Source organism: Peromyscus maniculatus, chromosome 2 (genome assembly GCF_049852395.1).
Source record: "Peromyscus maniculatus bairdii isolate BWxNUB_F1_BW_parent chromosome 2, HU_Pman_BW_mat_3.1, whole genome shotgun sequence".
In the NCBI taxonomy this organism is placed as follows: Eukaryota; Metazoa; Chordata; class Mammalia; order Rodentia; family Cricetidae; genus Peromyscus; species Peromyscus maniculatus.
This window is the reverse complement of record NC_134853.1, coordinates 68,072,036-68,095,735: the sequence shown is the minus strand read 5'-3', so window position 1 is coordinate 68,095,735 and position 23,700 is coordinate 68,072,036. Positions and strand designations below refer to the sequence as shown.

Below are 23,700 nucleotides of genomic sequence, written 5' to 3'. Positions count from 1 at the left end.
TTTTTGAGACAGTCTCACTATGCAACTCTGTCTGTCCTGGAACTCACTCTGTAGACCATCAGCCTCTGCTCAGTGAGTCACTCGCTTAATTTAAAGATATTTCTTACAAAACAATTCATATCAGAGTATCCTGTGGTATCAAGGTCAGTAAGGGGAAAGGGGGCCAAGATCTGAGCCTGGAACATATTCACATAGTCCAGTGATCTGTTCTGTGGTCAACTGTTTCCACCAGTCAGAAGGGAGAAGAACTGAGGGCGCCCGACACTCTAAATTCCAGAGACTTGAGGCATCTCTAGGGTAGAAGAGACTCTGCAATCATACTTCCTTTCTAGGGACCATGGAGAAGGGACCGAGCATTTCAAGATGAAATAATAAGGAAATACAGCTTTATTTACCTCAGAAAGGCATATCAGAACGTGGTATTTACTTAAGATAAGTAAGCTCATGATAGTATATTTCCATCTTCACATATAATATTTTTTCCTACCTGTTGTTAAAGTTCGTACAGTAAGTAAGGTTTCTACAGCCCAACTGGCAAGGTTCCCTGACGTCAGCTAGACATGTCAACATGGACACCTCCACCGGATTATATTCACAGACGCGGTCAAACTCTTGCCAACTCTGAGTATTTCCCCAGCTCATGCTATAAAGTTTCGTGCACAGTTCCCTGAAAAAAAAGAATAAATGCATAACATTAGAGAAGCCTGATGAGTATCTGATCTGCAAAATTCCAACTCTGTTAACTCTCTTCAGGAACATAAAGAAAAAAGTACAATTAACTAGTTCTTGGAATTTAGAGCCAGAAAAGGTAATCTCCACGAAAAATGACCTTTTGAAAATCATCCATGCGTGGCTGGAGCAGTGGCTCATCAATTAAGAGCTCTTCCAGAGGACCCAGATTGATTCCTAGCACCCACGAGGCAGCTCATAACTGTCTGTAGCTCTAAGTCCAGGGGACCCAACACACTCCTCTGGCTTCTGAGGGCATCAGGCTGCATGTGGTTCGCACACATACATGCAGGTGAAACAGCCACATAAATAAAAAATGCAATCCAATGTGTACATTAAGAAAGAAATCATCCATGGGACAGAATGGGACTTAGAGATGGCTAGTGGGTAAAGGACCTGAGTTTGACCCCCAAACCCACAGAAAGGTGGAAGGAGAGAATGAACTACGAAGTTGTCCTCTGATCTCCACACATACTCTGTGGCATGTGTGCCCACCCACCCACCCCAGTAATAAATACATTTCAATAAATAAATAATTTTCAAAAATTAAAAATCCAACCCCCCACCCCTCCGCCATGACTGATAGAAAGCTAAATACTACAGTTTACGGTCCCTTAAGGTGTTTTGTATATCCCTAGTTCCAGTACAATTATGTTCTCTTATGTCTTTCTTATTTTCCTTTTTTTAAAAAAATATTTACTTAAAGTAAAGCACATGGTATAATCTCCTTTAGTTATACTACCCATAGGAGCATTTTAAACAAGTATTTTAATGGTTAGGGATGCAACACTGAGTGCCCAGGGTACTCAAGATCCTACTTCACTCCCTAGAACCAGGAAAAGTGGGGGTGGAGGCACAGACTAAAGTTTGTTTGAACCACTTACATTCCTTAAGATCCTCAAATCTCTACATGCTACTGCAGTTGATACGAGACATTCTGATTTTCAGGATTTGATGACTGCAAAGCAACTTAATTTGTTTCTACAGATAAAGCAATACTGGTAGGTCATTTCCAAAGTGCTTTTATACATTGGATTCATTAGTTTAATTTTTATAAAAGTAATACATATTCACTACAAAAATTGGGTATCATTGAAATACACAAAATTGTAATTATTTCCCACTGTCCTCACAGTTATTTGACTCTCATAAATACCCCTATGAAGATTTTTGTGGGTTCTTTGCTTTTTTTTTCATTTTCTTTTCTTTTCTTTTTCTTTTTTTCAAGACAGGGTTTCTCTGTGTAGTTTTGGTTCCTGTCTTGAATCTCAGCTCTGTAGCCCAGGCTGGCCTCGAACTCACAGAGATCCGCCTGCCTCTGCCTTCCAAATGCTGAGATTAAAGGTGTGCGCCACCACCGCCCGGTGTGGGTTTTTTCAATGTGTATAAATGTTTGTCTGCGTGTGTTTGTACACCGTGTGTGTGCCTGGTACCAATGGAGGCCAGAAAAGCACATCAGATCTGCTGAAACTGGAATTACAGACAGTTGTGAGCTGCCACATGGGTCCTGGGGATTGAACTGGGTCCTCTGGAAGAGTAGTCAGTGCTCTTAACCACTGAGCCATCTCCACCAGCCCCAAAGAAGGGATCGTCCCTCTGCAGTCTGTTTGCCCACTCTCCCCGTGCTCATGAGTGCTGTTCTATGTGCGTGCTTGTTCAAGGCATTGCCGATGCAGTATCATTAGAGACCAGACTGGCTCACGAGGGAGTTTTGAGGAGGAGGAAACCAGTACTTTCTCCACCCTTTAACTTCCTGTATTTGCCATGAATATCACGAATATCTAACATTTCAGAGTTAGTTTCTAACATTTAAAACAGAAATTATACAAATTCCCCAATTATCTCCTAAGGCTTCAGAAAGGTCAAGTCCGATGAAATGAAAGCGTTCAGCAAACCATACCCCATTCCCGAGTTGTTAAGACAGCTCAGCAGGTGAAAAGATTGCTGCCAAGCCTGCCAGTCCCGGGGGCCCACAGGCGGGAGAGGACTGACCCCCAGCTGGCCTTTGACCTCCGCGTGACGCACAGCAGACCCTAAATGACAGACCCGTGTCACTAGGACTAATTCGCGCTGTATCTGAGAGCTTTGTACACGCGAGGGAAGCGCTCTACCACCTGAGTTACACCCCCATCCTAAGATCCTGTGATTAATGGATGATCTCTTAGATATCAGCTCAGAACACATTCTTCCAAATAACGGCTTACGTGTGTAAGTATGTGTCTGCACATGTGAGCAGAGTGCACACGGAGGCCAGAAGAGGGCACTGGATTCCCTGTGGCTAGAGTTACAAGCAGGCGTGAGGCACCCAATGTGGGTGCTGAGAACAGTAGTACTAAGTACTCTTAACTACCGAGCCATCTCTCCAGGCCCAACATACTGTAAGCTTACTAACACTGCATCATCTTAAATATTTATTGCCCTTTCAATGGCTAATCTCTCATACCCCCAAATACAATGCTTTTAGCACTCAAAGTTTAAAACAGTACTTGTTTGATTAAAAAAATTTAAGGGGCTGAACTCTGTTCCATGGGATCCTATGACCTCTTCTGACCTCTGTGGGCACCAGGCACATATGTGATACACATGCATACATTCGAGGAACACACACACACACACATATAAAAATTTTAAATTAAATTACATTTATTTGTGTGTGTGCATGTGCATTCACGCATGTGTAGCAGTGAGAGAACAACTTAAGTCTGTTTTTTTCCTTCCACCATATGGCTCCTGAGACTAAAATTCAGATCATTTAATTAATTAATCAGGTGTGGTGGCAGGTGTCTTTACCTGCTAAGTGACCTAGCTGGCCCTAAAATACTGTATTGATTTAAACAATCTTCAGCAAATACTTGCTGGCTAAAATAATACTAACAAAAGGGTTGGGGCTGGTGAACGGCTTAGTGGTGAAGAGGTGTACTGTTCCTGCAGGGTACCCGGTTCAGTTCCCAGACCTGCAGGGCAGCTTGCAATTGTTGTAACTCCAGCTGCAGGGGATCTGGTGCCCTCTCTGGCTCTGGGGGCACCACTCATGCACCCATGTACAGATGTGCAGATAAAACACTGACACATAAAATAAATAAATGGTTCTTTTAACTTTAAAAAAGAATTAAAGATTTCATATCTTCTATTTATCTGTTGTACTGGGATTGAACCCCCGGCTTTGTATCTGCCAAGCCCTCTACCACACAGCTAGAGTCCCCAGGTCAGATTTTATATCTCCCAAATGCTAAGTCCAGACAACGCAAGAATAACACATTTGCTAAAAATCACCAATTCAAATCCTGTTTTCTCTTGATTTTAATAAAGGGATAGGAGATACTAACCTACACGTTGAAGTGTTCGCTTTAGAGCAACAATGCAATTTCGCCCCGTCAAGGCCAGTCGAGGGAGGGGGATGCACTGTGACCCCAGGGTGAACCGACTGCGAGCTTTCGAGAAAACACTGCCAAAGAGGGTCTTGAGGCAAGGGCTGGGTCTTACAACCCTCGATGAGACCATCAACAATCTCCATTTCTGTTTTCTTAGACATGAGAATTCTCTTGCAGGCGTTTTGGCAAGCGTGGTCTTCGGCTCTGTCACAGCAATATAAACCTGTGTTCAGGATATAAGCCCTTTGTTAGCTAGTTTTACAACAACCACTGCACAGAAGAGCCATGGCAGCAAGCGGACAATGGCAGCTCTCTACGCATGTCTCTGCAGTATGCAGGGCCTGCTGGGCTCGCTCCACCCTTCTGCAGTGCAAACCTCTCCCAGAATTCACCACAGTCCCGACACAGTCCTGAGAACTGTCCTTCCAAAATGAAAGTCATCCCACACCTAAGAAGGCCTCATGTAAACCGCTTTATGTTCTTGGAAAAGATACTGAAATCAAAGTGGGCTCATTTCCTGCTTGTGTTTGGTAGGGACTGTGCTATTTACATAAGACTGATGACTGATTTCCAGTGTTAAAACGTTCCACTTACCATACCCCAAGACACCACAGACTTTTCTAAGTCTGTAGAAGCTAATTAATATATGTTGTAATTTAAATAATACGAACTCTGACAATATCTTGGTTTATTTCTGCCTTTAATCTTTTCTTTTTTGATGATAGGGATTGAACCAGGGCCTCAAACATGCTAATGGGCCATGATTTGCCTGTGAACTATGTCCCCATTCACCCAGCCTTTAATTTTCTACAAAGAACTAGAAACTGAAAGAATACTTTCAGTCAGGCTATAGACTTCAGAAGGGTTCTCCCAGGTGTCTGCATTTAAAGAAACATACTCAACTTGTAGCCTTCTTTTCTAGATTCCTGTGTTAGGACACACAGTGGAGGTTACGGTTCCACCTCTTTTTGTCTTTTTTTTTTTAAGCTTCTATTTCCTCACCACCAGCAACACTTCAGTGCAGCCTAAACGTCAGAAAACACAGATCTGCTTAAAAACAAATGAAGGCCACATCTCTGATCTTCACCACATTACCACATCACAGAATGTCAGAAGCCTTGGATTCTGATTTCAATTATGGCCAAACAAGGCACACTGCTTTCAAGATTCTAAGAGTCTTACAATATTCCAGTATAAAGCAAGACACGAGCATCTGGCTTACAAGTCCGTCTCTGTCAGTCAGTTCTTTAAAATCTGACTACCTCTAGATGAGCACAATGGATTCTGGGATAAACAAAGTAGGTGTTTCAAAGATCCCACAAGGACAGGTTTGTTAGGAGGCCTCAATTTTTCAAAAACATTACTCTCTTATTTTTATGATTTTTTTTTTATTATGCAAGTAAGAACTCATTGATAAAAGTTCCAGCATTACAGGAATATACAATGTGGAAAAGTTAAGTATAACTAAGACTGCTTTCAGTTCTGAAACATGCTTTGTTTTTTTAACACACCTTGGACTTTCTGTTTAACATACTCCTCTTGTTAGTTGTGAAGTGTTGCTATTGCACAGAAATATAATGTAATGAATAGCCTACTGGTGCATGTTTGGGTCACTCCTAATTTTTTCTCCTATACTACTATGCATATGTACACCATATTATTTGTTTGCAAATTTGTGTAAGTTTTCTTGTGTTAATGACAAGATGGAATTTCCAGGTTAAAAGGTCTGATATTCTAATGGTGATGATCTTGCTTCCCATCAAAATATCCATGCCAAAGACCTCTTCCATCTTCAAAACAGAATTTCCTTTTCCTCATGGTCTCCACATTCCCTTCTTTCTTGGTACCTTACAGCTGTGAAAATTATCCAGCTGTACATCCAGTCTGTCAAAATCAACCACCAAAGGGATCTCAGTGTTTCCCAAGTGAACTAGGGCACAGACACCTGCATGAATGTATCAGTTTTTGAGTGAATTATTTTATCAAAGACTGCGATGAGAAGAATCCAGCCCTTTTACTTACTGTCTGTTGGGTTTCTCATGGGGTAAGACTGGGTGTAATTGTTCACACAGTGGATCAACTGTGGACTAATAGAGGCACAGTAATTTTCCACTGCTTTGATCTGAGATGGACCAGGAGAAGAGTCTGTTCGAAAAATGGCTTGACAGAATTCTCGGCAGTTTGTGTGATGACCTGCGTAACTGCAGCACACCGAGCCCACTGTGGAAAGAGAGAGGACACTGAAATTCAGGACACTTCTTGTTAATGTTAACAGCACCATGGTGGTCAGCAGTCCACCTTCCTGAGTGGGAGAAGGAAAGCCGTGCTGCGGAGGACGAACACTGGATTCGCACTATTCCAGGCCGCGTCCTGGGGCCCGTCAGGGCTCACTGACCTATGACAGCCACAGTTCATGACTTAGACTCTCTAGATCCCTGTGAGGAGCACAGCATGGAGCAACGCAGAAGCACGTGCAACTATTTCCGGTTGTAATGACAATCTGCGAGCATACACTGGCATTTAATGCATGTCAGGGCTGCTAACGTCCTCCGAAGCACCTGGAAGTGTCCCAGAACCAAGCTGCCTCCCAGAATGTCCAGAGTGCCCATGCTGAGAGCACGGGACAGCCTCGTACCCCACTGCACTTGCAGAGATTTACAGACAGAGCAAAACAACCAAACAAAATCACAGTGCCTCACATTTATAAAACGGGCCCAGTAAAACCTAAGAGGCAGCAAGATAAGTTAATAAAATTAACAAATGTATACTCTGAAACTGAAATCTCAAAATTTCTACAGTTTGAATCTTTGCAAGAATATTCATATACTGAAGTAGTCTTCACTTTACAAAGGATACAATCTGTCTCAAGCACAAGTCAAAGCAAGGTTATTGGAAGGTAAGTGACTGCATTTTGTATTTGGAAAATAAGTAAAAGCCAGGTATGGTAACACAGACCTGTCATCACATAGCACTTGGAAATGGGAGGCAGAATAATCACACATTTATGGCCACCCTGGACTATATGAGACCTTGTTTCAAAACAAAACCAAAACCCAACAACAAAACCAATGACCAGGAGTGCTGGTGCACACTCGTAATCCCCAGCACTGGGGAGGCAGAGGCAGAGGATTAGAGTTCAAGGACAAGCTGGGCTCTGTACATGGGAAGACAAACAAACACACAAAGAAACATGATGGGATGCCGTTGAATGTGGGGAGGGAAGGGAGCGGCTGGAGGTGCGGGTGTGGGAATCATAATGGAGAGGGTGGGAGACCCTCACAACATCTAAAGACGTATGTGTAGGGGTGCCAAAGGAGCTGGAGGACATGAGTGGTAGGACATGAAGGTTTACAGAGAGGCAGCTAAGAATTCCTAGGTTATTAGAAATGGCTATGGAGGAGCCAGAAACGGGTGTCAGTGAATTCCACAGACCAGTGAATGAAGAATTCAGATGATGATGAGTCACATGCAAATTAACTAAGCAAGGGCTGAATTAATTGATAACAGGACACACCTCAGCTTCCCGGGCCAGGGCATTGTTCCACCCCTGCTGTGGACTAGCTTTTGACTTGGAACTACTCTCGTTTGTCTGCTGCCGCAGAGCTCACGTTCATGGTGGGGAGCAAGTGCTTCTCAGCATTGCTGTGTGTGGTGCTGGAGATGACGAGGACCTTAGATATGCCAAGCGCACTCCACCGCTGGGCTGCATCTTCAGCCACACCAAGTCATGGCTGCACTTATCAGTGTAAAACTGCAATGGTGATGCTCTGGGAGCTACGGTGCGGGAAGGCAGACAGGACCCAAGGCCTGTCTTCTGAATCCTCCAATAGCTTGGCTCCCTTGCCAGTGTGGGAGAACCTCAGACTACCTGTCGAAGACTATATGGTACCTCCCGAACTAGCCCCAGTTTGAAAGGGTAGGAACACATGGCTGCTTGTTATTCTTTAACACACCACATTTCCAAGCTAATCCAATCAACTGCTTGTTCCTCGGTTGTCATCCCCCACCTCTGTCGCTCCTGACATTCTTGTCACAGGGCATGCTGCTCCTCCAGTCTCCACTGTCCATACCCTTTCCCACTTCTCTCCCACCCTCTTGCACGTATATCTTATTTACCTTCAAGGCCCAGGTGAGCTATGGACTCCATGAGGTCACCTCTAAGCACCCTTGCAATGTGACCCATTTCTTCTGAACTGCTGCATTTTATCAGTGTGCTACTTCATATTCTACACTATTTCCATGTTCTATGTGTTCTGGTTGTGTCCCTACAGATATGTGTCTGCCCCACAACAAGCAAATACTATATAATTACCTTCAGAGTGGACTGAGAGGCAGTTCTTAGCAAGGACCTCATCATATACTGTAATGTATTTCACCTCAGAAAGAGGTGCTGTTAGTTGGTGTTACCTCGCTCTAGCACATCCGCCTACACTGTTGCTGGATAAACTTGCAACTGGGACACAGGAATTGCTAGAATACATGGGTGATTTGAACACCCCACAGGCAACTGCCTAGCAGAATCCTGTGTGCATGCTTCTTCAGATGGCTTAGCAGGTGTAATGCCAAGGGTCTGGGCAATCAGTTCTGACTGCTAACCATGTCTGTAAAGTGTCTTGCTCTCTGGACTGCTTGTACAATCATTGACAATATACTTACTTTCATTTCTGCTAATGCAACTGAAAAGAGCATTCTGTAAATTAAAGAAAAACAAACAAATTAACAAACAGAATTTCTAATTTTATTCCATTTTAGAATTCTATGGAAATCAGGATATCATACTTTTTAATTCTTTTCTAAGTGCAAGGCTGAAACATAGACACTATGAAACGACTTTCTAGTTAAAAAAGTAACCATCAACTAATGCGTGTTGGGGATCACTCTGAGCTATAAACTGACATTTGACAAGCAAGCAAAGCTCAAGTGAGATGAATTAATGTGTTTAGGTGTATATGTGGAGGGGATCACAGTGTATTAATTTCAATTTTTTCCTCATAGAATATGAAATATTTTCTAGAAAATAGCATAATAAAGGACACTCAGAGACATACATTATTTCCTGTAACCACTATAGTTTGGAGTTGGTGTGACCTCAGACATCACCTCTAATTGTTCTCAAATATGACTGTGCAGTGGAGCCACCCACACTTCCCCACCCACCCTAGATAACAGAAATCTACATTTTACACAAAGTTTCAAAGATAGTTTTCATTTAGTCTTCGTGTGACCAGAATTTGGGAAACTCCCTAGCTTTCTACAGAGGGGAAGTACCCCTCAGCAGAGGAAAGATACTGCACTAGAGCCCAGAAGTTGTCCAAAGCAAGCCTGATATCAGAATCGATGTTTCTAGAAGTCTTAGATCGTTGTTCAAAAAGACCCACCCTGTATTAAGCCATTGCTTGAAAAAAGAGAAAACGAAACAAAAACTCCTTGTCCCAAGCCATTCAGACATCCAGGCTTGTCAGCTATGAGTTAGTATCACTCATAACTGGAGAGAAGACTGAAATAAATGAGCATCTGTAAAATATGAGGGAAATCAGATGTACCCTCACTGTCAAATCCAGCTAAGTGACTGAGCTTTATTTAGCTGGGCACCACGGCGCCTGCTTATAATCTCAGCACTTGGGAGACTGAGGCAGGAGGATCTTGAGTTGGAAGCCAGCCTGTGCTACACAGTGAGTTTTGAGAACTTGTCTCAAAAGACCATGGGAGAGTCCGGGTGTGGTGGTGCACACCTTTAGTCCCAGCATTCGGGAGGCAAAGGTGGAGGCAGGTGGATCTCTGAATTTGAGGCCAGCCTGGTCTATGGAATGAGTTCCATGATAGCCAGGGCTACACAGAGAAACCCTGTCTCAAAAAAACAAAAACAAAAACAAAACAAAACAAAACAAAAAACCCGACCTAAACAAACAAACAAACAAACAAACAAAAAACCCAAGGTGGGGGGAACCACGTGAGAAAAATGTAAACAAGTAAAAAAAGACCAGCATTTCCAAAATTAGAAAGATAGCTTCAGAGGTTCTCATGGGATGGTGGCCACCGCCTGTGACCAGCCCAGAGGCTCGGGTGCCAGGTTTGTCACTAGTGTCAAGGCAGCTTGAACTGCGAGTGAGTTTCAGGCCAGTCTGGGCTACAGTGAAGGCTATGTTCAAATGGCCCAAAGGAAAAAGTCCCTACATTGCGGGTGAAGCTGCATTGCATCCACTTTCTCTACCTAAAAATACCCTGCTGTAGGAATACGCCACAGTGGAGTTCTTCTCATAGGAAGGGACACTGAATTCCTCCAGTGTGAGTGATTTCTGCTAGAGCTGGTGATCACCACAAACAGTGGGAAAGAAATATGCGCTCGGTGCTCTTCAAGAGCGAGCTTGTTTATGTCTCTCTTCACCCATGGTCCTGCTTTATCGTGACTCTTCATCTCAGACAACCCTCCACCGGGTTCACCAGCCTCAGGAACACTTATAAAATAAATGATCAAAATCAATATTGAAAAGCAGTCTGCAGAGAAATAGCTCTCATCAGGGGTGATTTTTGCCTCCTAGGGAGCACTTGATGCCTGGAGTCATTTTCTGTTATCGAAAGTGGGGTGGGGTGGGCATTAATTAGCATCTAGTGAGTAGAGGCCATAAATGTTGCTAAGTACAGGCCAGATGACCCTGGTCTCTATGGGTCCAGATGGCAATGTCAATCACACCAACTCTCAGGAACTTTGCCTTAAGGCTTATGAATTTGTTCAAGCTAGATTTTTAAAATTTGACCTTATAAGTAAAAAAATTATCACTTCTGGGTTAGTCTTGTGATCACTTAGCCTAAGAGAAAGGCACTAAAGGAAAGCCTCAAGTATCAGAGATCATCTAATTCAATGTCTTTATTCTCTGCAGCCACAGACTGAGAACAGAAGGGAGAAAGAGCTGCAGAATCCAGTCTTCCCCACATGGCAAACAATGGCATGTATGCCAAGTCTCGCCAGCCACTTGTTTATAAAGCTTTATTGAAGTGCAGTCACACCCATTTGCTCATATATCTTACATGGCTATGTCATGCTATCCATTCGGTGATGGCAAAGTTGAGCAGACAAAGACCATATGGTCTGCAAGCCTAAAGTGGACAATCAACTGGCCCTTTGCAGAGAGTTTGCAAACTGCTGAAGAAAAAAAAGTGCAAAGCTGTCTTCCTTGATGACACCTGCAGGGTACAGAGATGCTTCCCAAGCAACTACCACTTCTCTTAATGTTCAATGACAGGACTTTCACACATAGGTTTTCCTGAATATGTTGAATGAAAACTTGATATTTTACACAGAAGCACTATTAATGTTAACAAATACTACTTCTACATCTTTACTCATTCTGTGGTTTAAATTATGTTCTGCCTTGAGCTGGAGAGATGGCTCAGTGGCTAAGAGCACTGGCTGCTCTTCCAGAGGACCAGGGTTCAATTCCCAACACTGACACAGCAGCTCACAACTGTCTGTAACTCCAGTTCCAGAGGATCTGACACCCTCACATAGACACACATGCAGGCAAAACACCAATGCACATAAAACAAATAAAGAAACCGTTTAAAAGTAAAATAAAAATATGTTCTGTCACTTTGGTGATGTAGATGAGCTCATTAGACTTCTGCTACGCCCATTTTGATTTTATAGACTGATCATATTTGGCTTTGATAAAAGATTCCTACATTTGTTGTAAGTAATTCTTCTTCATCCTTTCTTCATCAGGCTGTCCTCGATCTCCCATCCCCCGGCCTCCAGTTTCCAAGTGCAGGGGTTACAGGGCCAGTCACCACGCCTGACTATCAGTAACTCTTTTAGCTTCTTCAGCTATTGTTGATTATTAATAGGACTCGACATATGTAGGAGTTATAGCATCAGCTCATAATTACTTCATTTTTAAAAATCATCCATTCTGGTTTCCTAGCTAATCTATTAAGTCTTTTAAATGTCTGATCGCCACCTGGTGGCAAGAGCAGGAAGTAAGGGTTTACATTGACGAGTGTGGAGCCCTTTCTGAGACCACACCCATGGTACCTCCACTGAACCCTCCATCTTACTTACGAACAGATTAAAAACTGCAGTGCTACTGAAGTGAGAGTGTGCCACCACCTCAGAAACCCAAGGAACGCGTCAGTGTACTAGGACTGACAGGGTGACCATCTCAAAAATAAAACCCATCGAAGAAAGCACTATCACCCAGTATGGGCAACAGCTTGGCTCATGCGGAGTCTTACCTGCTGTGACTCCTTTTCCCTAGGCTGGGCTCCCCTCCAGGTCCCAGTGTGTCTCCAGCAGGTTCTACAGTGTACTTACTCACTGATTTCTAAGTCTATGTGTATTTCTCTTCACACACACCAGACTCCATCACTGAGCAAGTTCCTTACACACACTGGTATGTCAGCTCAGTGCATCCTCAGGCCGATGAGTATTAAGTAAATGAATGAGAGACAAAGACAACTGCAGAGCTCTGCTCCAGGAACCCAGAGTTCAGGAACTAAGATACACTTAGGAGACAAATCTTTTTTTCTTTTTCTTTTAATGGCTTCCAAATGGAAGTAATACTTTTATTTTTAAATTTAAAAAATTTTTTTTTTTTTGAGACAGGGTCTCTCTACATAGTTCTGGCTGTCTTGGAACTCAGTATGTAGGATCAGGGAGCTTCAAACTCACAGAACGTTGCCCACCATTGCCTCCTGAGTCCCCAGCACGCCTGGCAGTAGACAGATCTTTAGGGTTTAATGGCCTGTGATCCACGGGAGATGTTGAGAAAGAGAAAAGGGTAGGCAAGATCTGCTGGCTCTTGTTACATCTGGGAAGACTGTGCTCAGCAACTCAGCAAGACGTGTAAGAAAGATGACAAGTATCTGTTTCGGAGTGTGTGCATGTGTGTGTATGCACACGCACATGGGTGTTATTTTATGGGAGGAAGGAGAGAGAAGGAGAGTAGTGAATACCAGATAATCAATCATTAGTCGGGTTGGTCAGGTGTGGTGGTGCATGTCTTTTAGTGGATCTCTGTTAGTTCGAGGCCAGCATGGTCTACATGGCAAGTTCTGGGGCAGCCAGGGCTACACAGTGAGATCTTATCTCAAAAAGAAAGTTAGCAGAGAAGATTCTGGAACCGTCATTAAATAGGGGTAATTAAAGCTAAGGAGCCTGGGCTAGGGAAGTGGCTCAGCGGTAGAGTGTGATACCCTAGGTTCAACTCCCAGTACCACAAACCAAGTAACAACAAACTATGAGAAGATGAGACACCCAGTGGAAGACCATTTAAGACATGACAAGATCACAGGCTAGTCTGACATGACCAGGTCCTTAGGGACACACTTACTCTGCTGAGGTATGAACTGGAAAGAAAAGGAATCAGTAACGAGCAGACTAAGTAGGAGTTGCTCCCCTCTTGGGGCAATCTAAATGACAGAGCGGAAGGACATACAAGTGCGACCCCGGTAAGTCTTCCTACCTACCGTAAGCCAGTACTGCAGGACCTAAGAGGTTTCGCTCTTTTTGGAGCTCATCAGCTGCAGGTAACAACGGCTCAGATCTGAATCTTACACCTACGCTGAGATTCACCGTCCCTAGAGCTTCCTGCCACAGCCCGCTGTTTACTGTGCCCCAGCACTCTTGGCATCTCCTTAGTGTTAACTGAGACACACTCTCTGTGTAGGTCCTTAAGGCTTTATGGAGGCCAAGTACCCTCGAAAATCACAGGGCACTTTGTGTATGTGCAGGAGAGAGCGGACACGGGCTAGGGATGGAGTCAAAGGTTCCGGAGCCACATCCCCAGCCTGAATTGTGTTGTTAAACTAGCTAAGGCTGAGTGGGTCAGGGACAGCACAGCTGCCCAAAGCTCCGGGTGTGACCTGCCACACCAGAAGCACCACAGCAGACTGCTTAGGGACCCTCTGGCGGCTGTGAGCATGGCTGGCCTTCCTCTCACTGTTCCCTAAGACCCACCTCCCACCTTCCTTCCTTTACGCCTAACACAAAGTAAATCTAGAGCCCAGGCTGATTTGAGAAAAAGGAACAAAAATGTGGTCGATCCAAACACATCTTCAAGCATACATTTTACTGTACCACTTGCTGAGGACACAGTACAATCCTAGCAGGCATATACAGACATGCACTCAACACTGGCATCCAGGGGCAGAGTGAAGTGCATGCTAATTGACCATAGTGGTAAAGGCTGGTGGAGGGATACACACACACACACACACACACACACACACACACACACACACACACCACACACACACACCACACACACACACACACACACACACACACACCACACACACACCATACACACCACACACACACACACACATACCACACACACACCATACACACACCACACACACACACACACACACACACACACACACACACCATACACACACCACACACACACACACACAATTTCCTTTCTAGGCATAAAACACCACTGGTAACATCAGGAACTTGGTGGCTGTGGCACATGAAATGGAAAAGAGACTTGATTATGTGCTGTTCTGAAGTGTGAACCATGTGCATATTCAAAAACTACAGTTTTACACATAGCTGCACTTTGCCATGCCTAGCTCTGTGCTGGCAGTGGTGTGGACAGCTGTGACTGGGGCTCACCTTTGGGTTTGTGGTATAAGAGCCTCCGTGTTAACTTTATCTTAGCATCCTCACAGAACCAGTGGCCATTGGCAAAATGATTTGTTGTACTAGCAAGTATGTGACCCAAAATTCTTGTCTTCAATTGTTAAATTATTGTTTTTAGTATTTTATGAGTGTTTTGTCTGAATACATGTATATGCACCACTTGAATGTCTGGTAACCCTAGAAATCAGCAGAGGGTGTCAACTCTGTGGGGTTGGAACTACAGATGTTTGCGAACAGCCACGTGGGTGCTGGGAATCAAATCAGGTCCTTTGCAAAAACAACAAATGCTCTTAACCACTGAGCCGACTCTCCAGCTCCTTAAACCTTCTTTAAGGCTGATATTCTGAGAAATACCTCTCCCTGGCTTTCCCTCATTGTCACCTTCTTCAAAGGCCACCAAAGCGTGCAGAAAGGAAGGAAGAGACAGGAAAGCGACAGGCCTGGAGCCTGTAAGGAAAGCCTAGAGCAGAAGCTGAGAGAGGAGGAGGCAAGCAGGAGCATGGAGGGCTGAAGGCAGCCCTACCCCGGTGGTGTGGACATCAAATGGGAAGGTCACAGGCTAGGACCGTGCCAGGGATCTGACTTTACGGTGTGACATGAATTTACAGATCCTCAATAAAACCTGACTCGTAAGCCATCTCCAGGTCTCTGGACATTTCACTACCCTCACATCATTTTAACAATGCTTATTCTGATAATCAAGGAGGAAAATAACAATAATCAAAAATTCCAAAAGTGAGCAGACTGGAATCCAGAAGAAAAGGCTCACAGATAAACTGTGGACAAAGACAGTGGGAAAAACTGCAGGTTACGTCTCCTCAGCCAGCACACACTACACTGGCTGTGCTACGACTCACAACATCTGTTCCGACTGTTGTGGAATATTAGTCTAAGATGTGTTACGTTTGTGTATGCTGTGGGACATTTGTTTAATGATGCAGAGATGTGTTCCATTCTTTTATGTTGCATGTGTTTAACTCTGTGAAGCTGTGTTACTTTGCCTGTCTTAAAACACCTTGATTGGTCTAAAAAAGAGCTGAACGGCCAATAGCGAGGCAGGAGAGGGATAGGCAGGGCTGGCGGGCAGAGAGAATAAATAGAAGGCAAGAAAAGGAGGAGAGGAGGACTCCAGGGACCAGCCACCCAACTACACAACCAGCCACAGAGTAGGAAGTAAAGAAAGGCATATGGAACAGAGCAAGATAAAAGCCCAAAGGCAAAAGGTAGATGGGATAATTTAAGAAAAGCTGGTTAGAAACAAGCCCACCTAAGGTTAGACTTTCATAAGAAAAAATAAGTCTCCATGTGATTGTTTGGGAGCTGGGTGGTGGGCCCCCCAAAGAGTGAAACAAAACAAAACAAAACAAAACAAAACCATCTGACTGCTGGCGCCAAGGCCTTTGCAGCCTTTGGGTGCTCTGAATGTTATTTCAGGGTCTAGCACTGTACACCATGAGCCTTATCATGACCTATCCCATACTTCCGGCTGGCTCAAGGACCCTGCTTGTGGAAAAAATTCAGGAGAATCTAGAATTGAGAATGTCCATACCATGTGAATGTGAGTCTGTGGGAATAATCAAGTTAAAGGTTGGTTTTGGTAGCTCCTAGAACAAAGCTTGGTGATCTCACTTAAATATATGTAATTCTCACAGAAGTGTTTTTTAAACAATTATTTATTTGCACATGTGTTTAAGTGTGTGTATGTGTGGGTGAGTGCACACCACTGCATGAGTGTAGAGGTCAGAGGTCAACCTACAGAGTGGGTTTTCTCTTTCTCCCACTTGCGTTCTGTGGGGGGCACTCAGAAGTCAGGCTTGGCAGCCAGCACTGCTTTTCCCCCTCAGGCACCTTGCCAGCCCAGGAGCAGTTCAGTACCGACGGAGTACTGGGATCTGCTCTTGCCAGATTCTTTAAGACAGAGACCAAGTGAGAAAGGATCATCAGTCAGATCTCTCATTCTTAGCTGAAATTCCCTCTGCAGGAAATCTACAGGGCATGGTAATATACATCTTCAATCCCAGCACTCGGGAGGCAGAGGCAGGCAGATCTCTGTGAGTTTGAGGCCAGCCTGGGCTACAGAGTGAATTCTAGACCAGCCAAGACTTCACACACACACACACACACACACACACACACACACACACGCACACGCACACGCACACGCACACGCACACGCACACACATAGTGAGTGCAGATCAGTGCACATAGGATGTGAGGACAACTCTGGTGTTGAGTCTCACCTTCCACCTTGTTTGAGACAGTTTCTGGTGGTTCCTCAGTTGTGTATGTCAGGCTAGCTGGGGTGTGAGCTTCTGGAGATTCTCCTGTCTCGCATTTTGCCATGGTAGTACTGGAGTTACAGACACGCATGCTCCTGTGCTGCCTTTATCTGTGCATTCAAACTCAGGTCCTCATGTCTGCACAGCATCATACTCCCTGAACCGTCCTCCAGCCCCATCGCATTTTCAGTTAGCATACAGATAGGCTTCACTGTGACAGTGTCTCTCTGTCTCTGTCTCTGTCTCTCTGTCTCTGTCACACACACACACACACACACACACACACACACACACACGTGCACTTGTGTATGTCTATGTATCATTATAGTTTGCTCTTACTTGTCCCCTACTCAGTCAATCCCACTCCCTCCTCTCCAACTATTGTAATGTTGCATTGTTTCCTGAAATCTTTGTGGACACAGAATTCTAGGTTGATAGCTATTTTCTTTTAGAACCATGTAAACATTGTCTTTTGGTTTCTTCTGTTGCTACTGAGAAATCAGCTGTTGGTCATCTTTGAAAGAGAAGATTTTTTTAAAGCTCTTCTTATTGAAAGTTTTTTGTTTTTTTCATTATGTGTGTCTATGATATATGGACAGGATATATTGTAGCCTGGGATGCTTGAACTCACTATCCAGCTGAGTATGAACTTGAACTCATGACCCTTCCTCCTCTACCTCAGAAGTACTGGGATCGCAGAAGAGGAACCCACCCCAGCTTCCACTATATTTTTATTTACTTAATTAAATTTTTTCCGGGTGGTGGCGGCGCATGCCTTTAATGCCAGCACTTGGGAGGCAGAGGCAGGTGGATCTCTGTGAGTTCGAGGCCAGCCTGGTCTACAAAGCGAGTTCCAGGAAAGGCACAAAGCTACACAGAGAAATCCTGTCTTGAAGGAAAAAAAATAACAACAATAAAATTATATTAAATTCTTTCTCAACTCTACTTGCTTTGTGTATTTTTAGGATTACATTTCTTAATCATATTAAATATTTTTATGGTCTGCATGTGATCATTTTTATAGCAGAAATGCCTTGAGGTCTAGTTTTATTCACTATCTTTCTTGCTGGCTCTTGTCTGATGACCTTGTTTTCGAGTGAGTTTTGTGATTTTTTAAAACCGTGAGTTGCTTATTTTCCTTAGAATTTTATCTGTGGAAGTTCTAAGTCTGGAATAAAAATCCACTCCTGCAGAGAGGATCTGCGTTACTTTTCTTAGGCATCTAAGGAAGAACTACCCTTTCAGAATAATTTTCGGTATATTCTCACTGGAGATTTTCTAAGCATCCACTTTACATGAGTGAGGCTTCAGAGTCAGTTGTTAACACCAGTTTTCAAGAGAACAACATTGAAAGAAGCAATGTTCCTCTACAAAAGGAGGAGATGAACACATTGCAAGTGTAGCCCCTTTGGAACCAAATTTGTTGATGAGAAAGGGAATAGACCTCAATTGGGTTTTTCCATCTTTAATCAGGACCAAAATCTATCCTTTGACTTCCAGGTGTGCGAGACAATACGGCTATGAAAATCGACTCAGCAAATGTCACTGTCTTCAAAACAATGGCTTCCCAGTGGCTCGGCAGATCTGTCCACACTTAGTGGTGGTTTGTGTATTCCATCATTTCAGTCTGCCCTGGTGCCGGGAGATAAGGACCTAGAGAGCACCTTCGAGCACAGGACGATAGGAAGAGTATTCCAGGACAATAGGTTTAACGATCAGTTGATTATTCTTGAACACTGTCTTTTATATCCAATCCATCATGACAAACCCTGTTAATGATTCTTCATTTAAATCCCTGACTTCCTCCCCTCCACCCTTCTTTAAAACGTTGGTTCTTTAAAAAGTTAGTTGCATGCCGGGTGGTGGTGGTGGTGCATGCATTTAATCCTAGCACTTGGGAGGCAGAGGCAGGCGGATCTCTGTGAGTTCAAGGCCAGCCTGGTTTACAGAGCGAGATCCAGGACAGGCACCAAAACTACACAGAGAAACCCTGTCTCGAAAAACGGAAAAAAAAAAAAAAAAAAAAGTTAGTCACTTTTTACATAGGTATACAGAGTCCTTAATGTCTCTTTGGCAACGGAATATAGTAAAATCTTACAAATATAAAAGTTACTTTTGAGCCGGGCGGTAGTGGCTCACGCCTTTAATCCTAGCACTCAGGAGGCAGAGCCAGGAGGATCTCTGTGAGTTCGAGGCCAACCTGGGCTACCAAGTGAGTTCCAGGAAAAGAGCAAAGCTACACAGAGAAATCCGGTCTTGAAAAACCAAAAAAAAAAAAAAGTTACTTTTGTTTATGTATTGTGCACACATAGTTGATCACAAAATTCTTTACCACTCAACACTCTAATGAAATAAACTACCCTATACTATTAGAACACACACACACACACACACACACACACACACACACACACACACCTTTCTACTTAAGACTGAACAGGTTATAGAGGCACACCTTTAACTCCAGCACTCAGGAGGTAGAGGCAGGCAAATCTCTGTGAGTTTGAAGCCAGCCTGGCATACATAATAAATTCCAGGCCAGCTAGGGCAACAGAGTGAGATTGTCAAAGTCTGCCCTCTTTGCCCCTTGCATGAGCCATATTCATTTTTCCTAGCATGCTTTTGGTCCATAGTCTTATTAACTACACCAATTCATCACCGTTCTGTAAAGTTTTTTGTGGAACTCCCAAAATACTGGCTCTACTTATGCATGCAGGATATATTTAAAATAATAGTTTTAGGTTTATTTATTATATTTTATATGTATATGTTTATGTATGTATGTGTACTACCTGCATGTCTTGTGCCTGGAAAGGTCAGAAAAGGGTGTCAGGGAAAGTTATGTATGGTCATGAGCCTCCCTGTGGGTGCTGGGAATTGAACCCAAATCCTCTGAAAAAGCAGTAAGTGCTCTAAACTGCTGAGATATCTCTCTAACCCCAGTATATATTTTAATTAATCTGACTTAATTAGATACAATCCTTTATTAATGAAGTTAGGCTATAAACAGTTTAATAAAATTTTGTTTTGTTTTGAGATAGGGTCTTGCCATGTGTCTCTGGCTGGCTTAGAACTCATAGAGATCCATATCTCTGCCTCCAGAGTGCTGGGATTAAAGGTGTGCATCACCATGCTCAGCTAGTGTTTTTTTTTTTTTTTTTTTTTTTTGTTGTTGTTGTTTTTGTTGTTGTTCTGTTTGTTTGTTTGAAGTTATTTATTTATTTATGTATATGAGTGTTCTATCAGCTTTATGCCAGAAGAGAGGATCAGATCCCACTATAAATGGTTGTGAGCTGCCATGTGGTTGCTGGGAATTGAACTCAGGACCTCTGGAAGAACAGCCAGTGCTCTTAACTGCTGAGCCATATCTCCAGCTCCCTCAGCTAGGTTTTTAACTTACCTCTGACTCTTAAGTCTATACTTTTTCTAGTTAGATAAAACTATCTCTCAGAATTCCATTAATATTGTTGATGTTCATTAGGACCTGGACTCTACAAAATCTGACGTAACAATTCATCATATTTAACTGGATTGTCTTAGGTTGGTTTGAATAAAACAGAATCTTAAGTGGCACTGCAATTTATAAACTTTATTCACTTAGTAAATTTCCTAGGAAATCCCTTTAAAGGAACCAGGAACAGTTTTCCAATAAAAATAACATGCTCTTTCTGAATGTAATGGCCCAGTCTCTGAATCTACTCAAACCACCTAAGATCTGTCCTTCAGGGTCAATGTAGCACCCAAGAACACAGTGTGTAGGAATTCGTCCTATGGCCACCCCTAGGTCAAGGAAAAGATATTAAAGACCCAGTTTGCAAAACTACTCTGATGTGAACAGAGAACCAGCAAGCTAAACTAGACTGTATTACACCAAATTTACCCAATTCACCTTAGAGCTGTTCACAAACGGTCCTATCTGTAGACTAGACTTCAGTTGGGATTTGCTTTGGGTGTGTAACGCAGAACCAGTTTCCCGAATTAAAGAGCTGTTGCTTCTCATTATTTCTAAATGATATGTAAGAAATCAAACTGAGTTTTGAATTATGTTGAATAATTTGAGCTTGTAATACAAAACTAAGGGACAGACATATCCTATAGACTTTTGAAAAATGGTTGCTCATTAATTCTAGGCCAGCTAAAGACAGGCAGGCAGGGAAGCAATCTGTTCTTACGTCTACATAGCACAGTGTTTATCTCTCTTACCTTCCTGTCTCGTCCTTCATCAACACACACTGCAGACTTCCTAGGGCAATGAAGAAATCCAAACAAGAGAAGGAAGCACACTAAAGTAATGGAGGACAGGCTACAGGAGATGGACAGTGTCAGACATCATGTGGAAGAAAAGAAGGAATTGTCACAATTAGCCACTTGTTCAAGCGAAACCCAAAATGGTCATTTCAAAGGTAGAGGTAAGAAAAACATCTAAAAGACCCTTTACTTCTTTATAGCAGGCTCTTTACAACAAGAACAGAGGGAAGCTGAAGTTAACTGGAAATTGGTTTTCAGAGACCAGATGTGACTTAGCCAACAGAGCAAAGGGACAAAGGATAAATAAGACTCTCCATCTAAAGCTGTTAATGAAGAGGTATAATTATAGACTTTGAGAAAAGAAAAAATAACCAGAACTTTAATATAGAAGCACCCAGGAATTACTCTGTTTCTCCAAACACATAGACTGTTTAGATAGTAATGTGATGACTGAGACATGTATTTAAGTCTCTTAATTACATGACCTTACACTCTGGAAAGTAATACAAGAGTCACACTTCATGATGTAGGAGTTCTGCACATTTGCACAGGCAAACGCCCCTGCTCCTGCTCTGTTTGGGAACACCCATTAGGGAACACAATGCTGGAAACCCATCCCAGGAGACAAGGGTTTCGGATCTGTAACACTTCCTAAATGCAGGTGTGGACATGTGAAGTGCTCATAGCAGCAGTTTAATTTTCTTAGTTTCTATTTCTTCTTGATACAGGCAGTTTATAAAAATGGACACCAAGATGGGTCCACAGATAGGAAAGGGGCAAAAGAGGATACAGACTCTATGAAAATTGATTTTGGAATCTTAGTACAACCAGTGGCTTTGGTAAGAAAAATATTATAGATGAAATCTTTGAATGAGAGATTTAAAGCATTTCTTTAAAATTAATACTTAATTTCAACAAACCTCAAAGTCAAAACACTAGAGAAAGTAAAAGATGTTTTATCAAGGCTAAAATTTCTGCTAAGTTAGAACACAATTTGTCTAAAAATGAATTAATTTTTTAAAATTTAAGTGATTTTGTCAGTTCTGAGAACACAGGAATTTCCTATCCAAATTTGTTAAATAAGACACATACCTCATATTCTTTTCTGCAAACTTTGGAAATATCATTCTTTGAAGATGCCTAAAAGCAAACAAAAATCTTCATTAATTTACTATGCATGCTATTTATCTTTATAGGACAAAAAAGAACACAAATTAGTGTATGCTAATTGTTGGTATACTATTCTTTATTTCATCTAGGAAAGCATCATACTCAAATATTTAGAAGTTCCTAAAATATAACAAATCTCATGTAATGTTTAAAACAAATAGCACCCCAGGCCTTACTCAATATGCAGAAGCTCCAGGCTAAGTTTATGTTTCAATCTCACATAACAACACAGTTCTTTTGTTATTTGGAAACCAGAGGACTTTGAAGGAAATGTAAATCAGAGGCCTTTTAAAAAGCTGAATTCCACTCTAGTGAACTTCTTGTGAAGCTTTGCCAGGGCACTTACATTTTGCTTGTTCTTTAACCCTTCACAGTCAACATTTGGTGCTGACTCTCCTGAGCCAATTCCCTCCGAAAAGCACCACAGAAAATGGAGAGCGCAGCTAAGGAAGAGCATGGCACTCCAGCAGGCAGTGAACAAGTCACCCTTCTGGTACCTTCTCAACAAGTGTACAAACGAGGCCGTCTCCCCGGTCCCCCTCTACTGTCAGAGACTGATCTCGGAAAAAGAGCAAGCTGCTCATCACAGTGGAGCATGTGCTTCTGTGCAAACCAGGCCAAGGAAACCTGCCGCCAAGTGGTCTTCTTCTACAGGCCACCAGGCTCAGTGTAGAGACGCTGTTCCAGAGTCACCGGATCTCATCCCTTGTTCATTTCCTCCTATTCTGTCACCCGGTCCCATGCAATTTTAACAAACTAGCTGATAAGGATGGGGGAGGGGGCTTGGGGGAGGGCAAGGAGAAGAATGGGCTGGCAACTGCTCTATGTCCCCAGGATCTTAGTTCAAATCCTGGATGGCTCCACTTTGCCTTCAAGTTTGGAGTGGCAGGTAGCGAGGTCGCGTGCAGTGCAATACTGCAGTGCAACACTGCAGTGCAGGCTTAGGACAGCTTTGTGTCTGAAAGTGACAGGGAGGCTGGTGTGCTGGCTCACGCCTGTAGCCCAGCACTCAGGGGGCAGAGGCAGAACTGCTGTAAGTTGGGGCCTGTTTGATCAACATAGGAAGTTAGAGGCCAGCCAGGGCTACCCCAGGCCCTTTCACAAACACAACGGACAAAAATTCCAACAACAGAAGTGAAGGTAACGTTGGCTTTTCCCATGGCCCAGAGAATGGTCTCCAGAAGCAGCTTCCAGCTCTGTTTACAGGTGAGTTCAAATAACCATGCCAACAGCTAGCTTCCCAGTTAGGCCTGCACC

General features: G+C 43.1%; 1 protein-coding gene and 1 long non-coding RNA gene across 3 annotated transcripts in view; one reads left to right on the top strand and one right to left on the bottom strand.

Moving 5' to 3' along the window:
- Reck (reversion inducing cysteine rich protein with kazal motifs) overlaps nt 1–23,700 on the bottom strand; it is a 79,340-nt gene that overhangs the window by 32,113 nt on the left and 23,527 nt on the right. The window contains exons 2-7 of one of the 2 annotated variants that reach the window (XM_016004624.3): nt 22,366–22,413; nt 21,229–21,328; nt 8,757–8,790; nt 6,123–6,320; nt 4,056–4,323; nt 488–667 (exon numbers count right to left, since the gene is read on the bottom strand). In XM_016004624.3, coding sequence (XP_015860110.1) covers nt 488–667; nt 4,056–4,323; nt 6,123–6,320; nt 8,757–8,790; nt 21,229–21,328; nt 22,366–22,400 — 815 coding nt within the window. In that variant the 5' untranslated portion in view covers nt 22,401–22,413. The remainder of the gene's footprint in view (nt 1–487; nt 668–4,055; nt 4,324–6,122; nt 6,321–8,756; nt 8,791–21,228; nt 21,329–22,365; nt 22,414–23,700) is intronic. The other variant, XM_006986022.3, reaches the window with a different exon arrangement.
- Nucleotides 6,314–11,711, top strand: LOC143271836 (uncharacterized). Its single transcript, XR_013049076.1, has 2 exons — nt 6,314–6,996; nt 10,979–11,711. It is a non-coding gene; the product is annotated as an uncharacterized LOC143271836 (long non-coding RNA).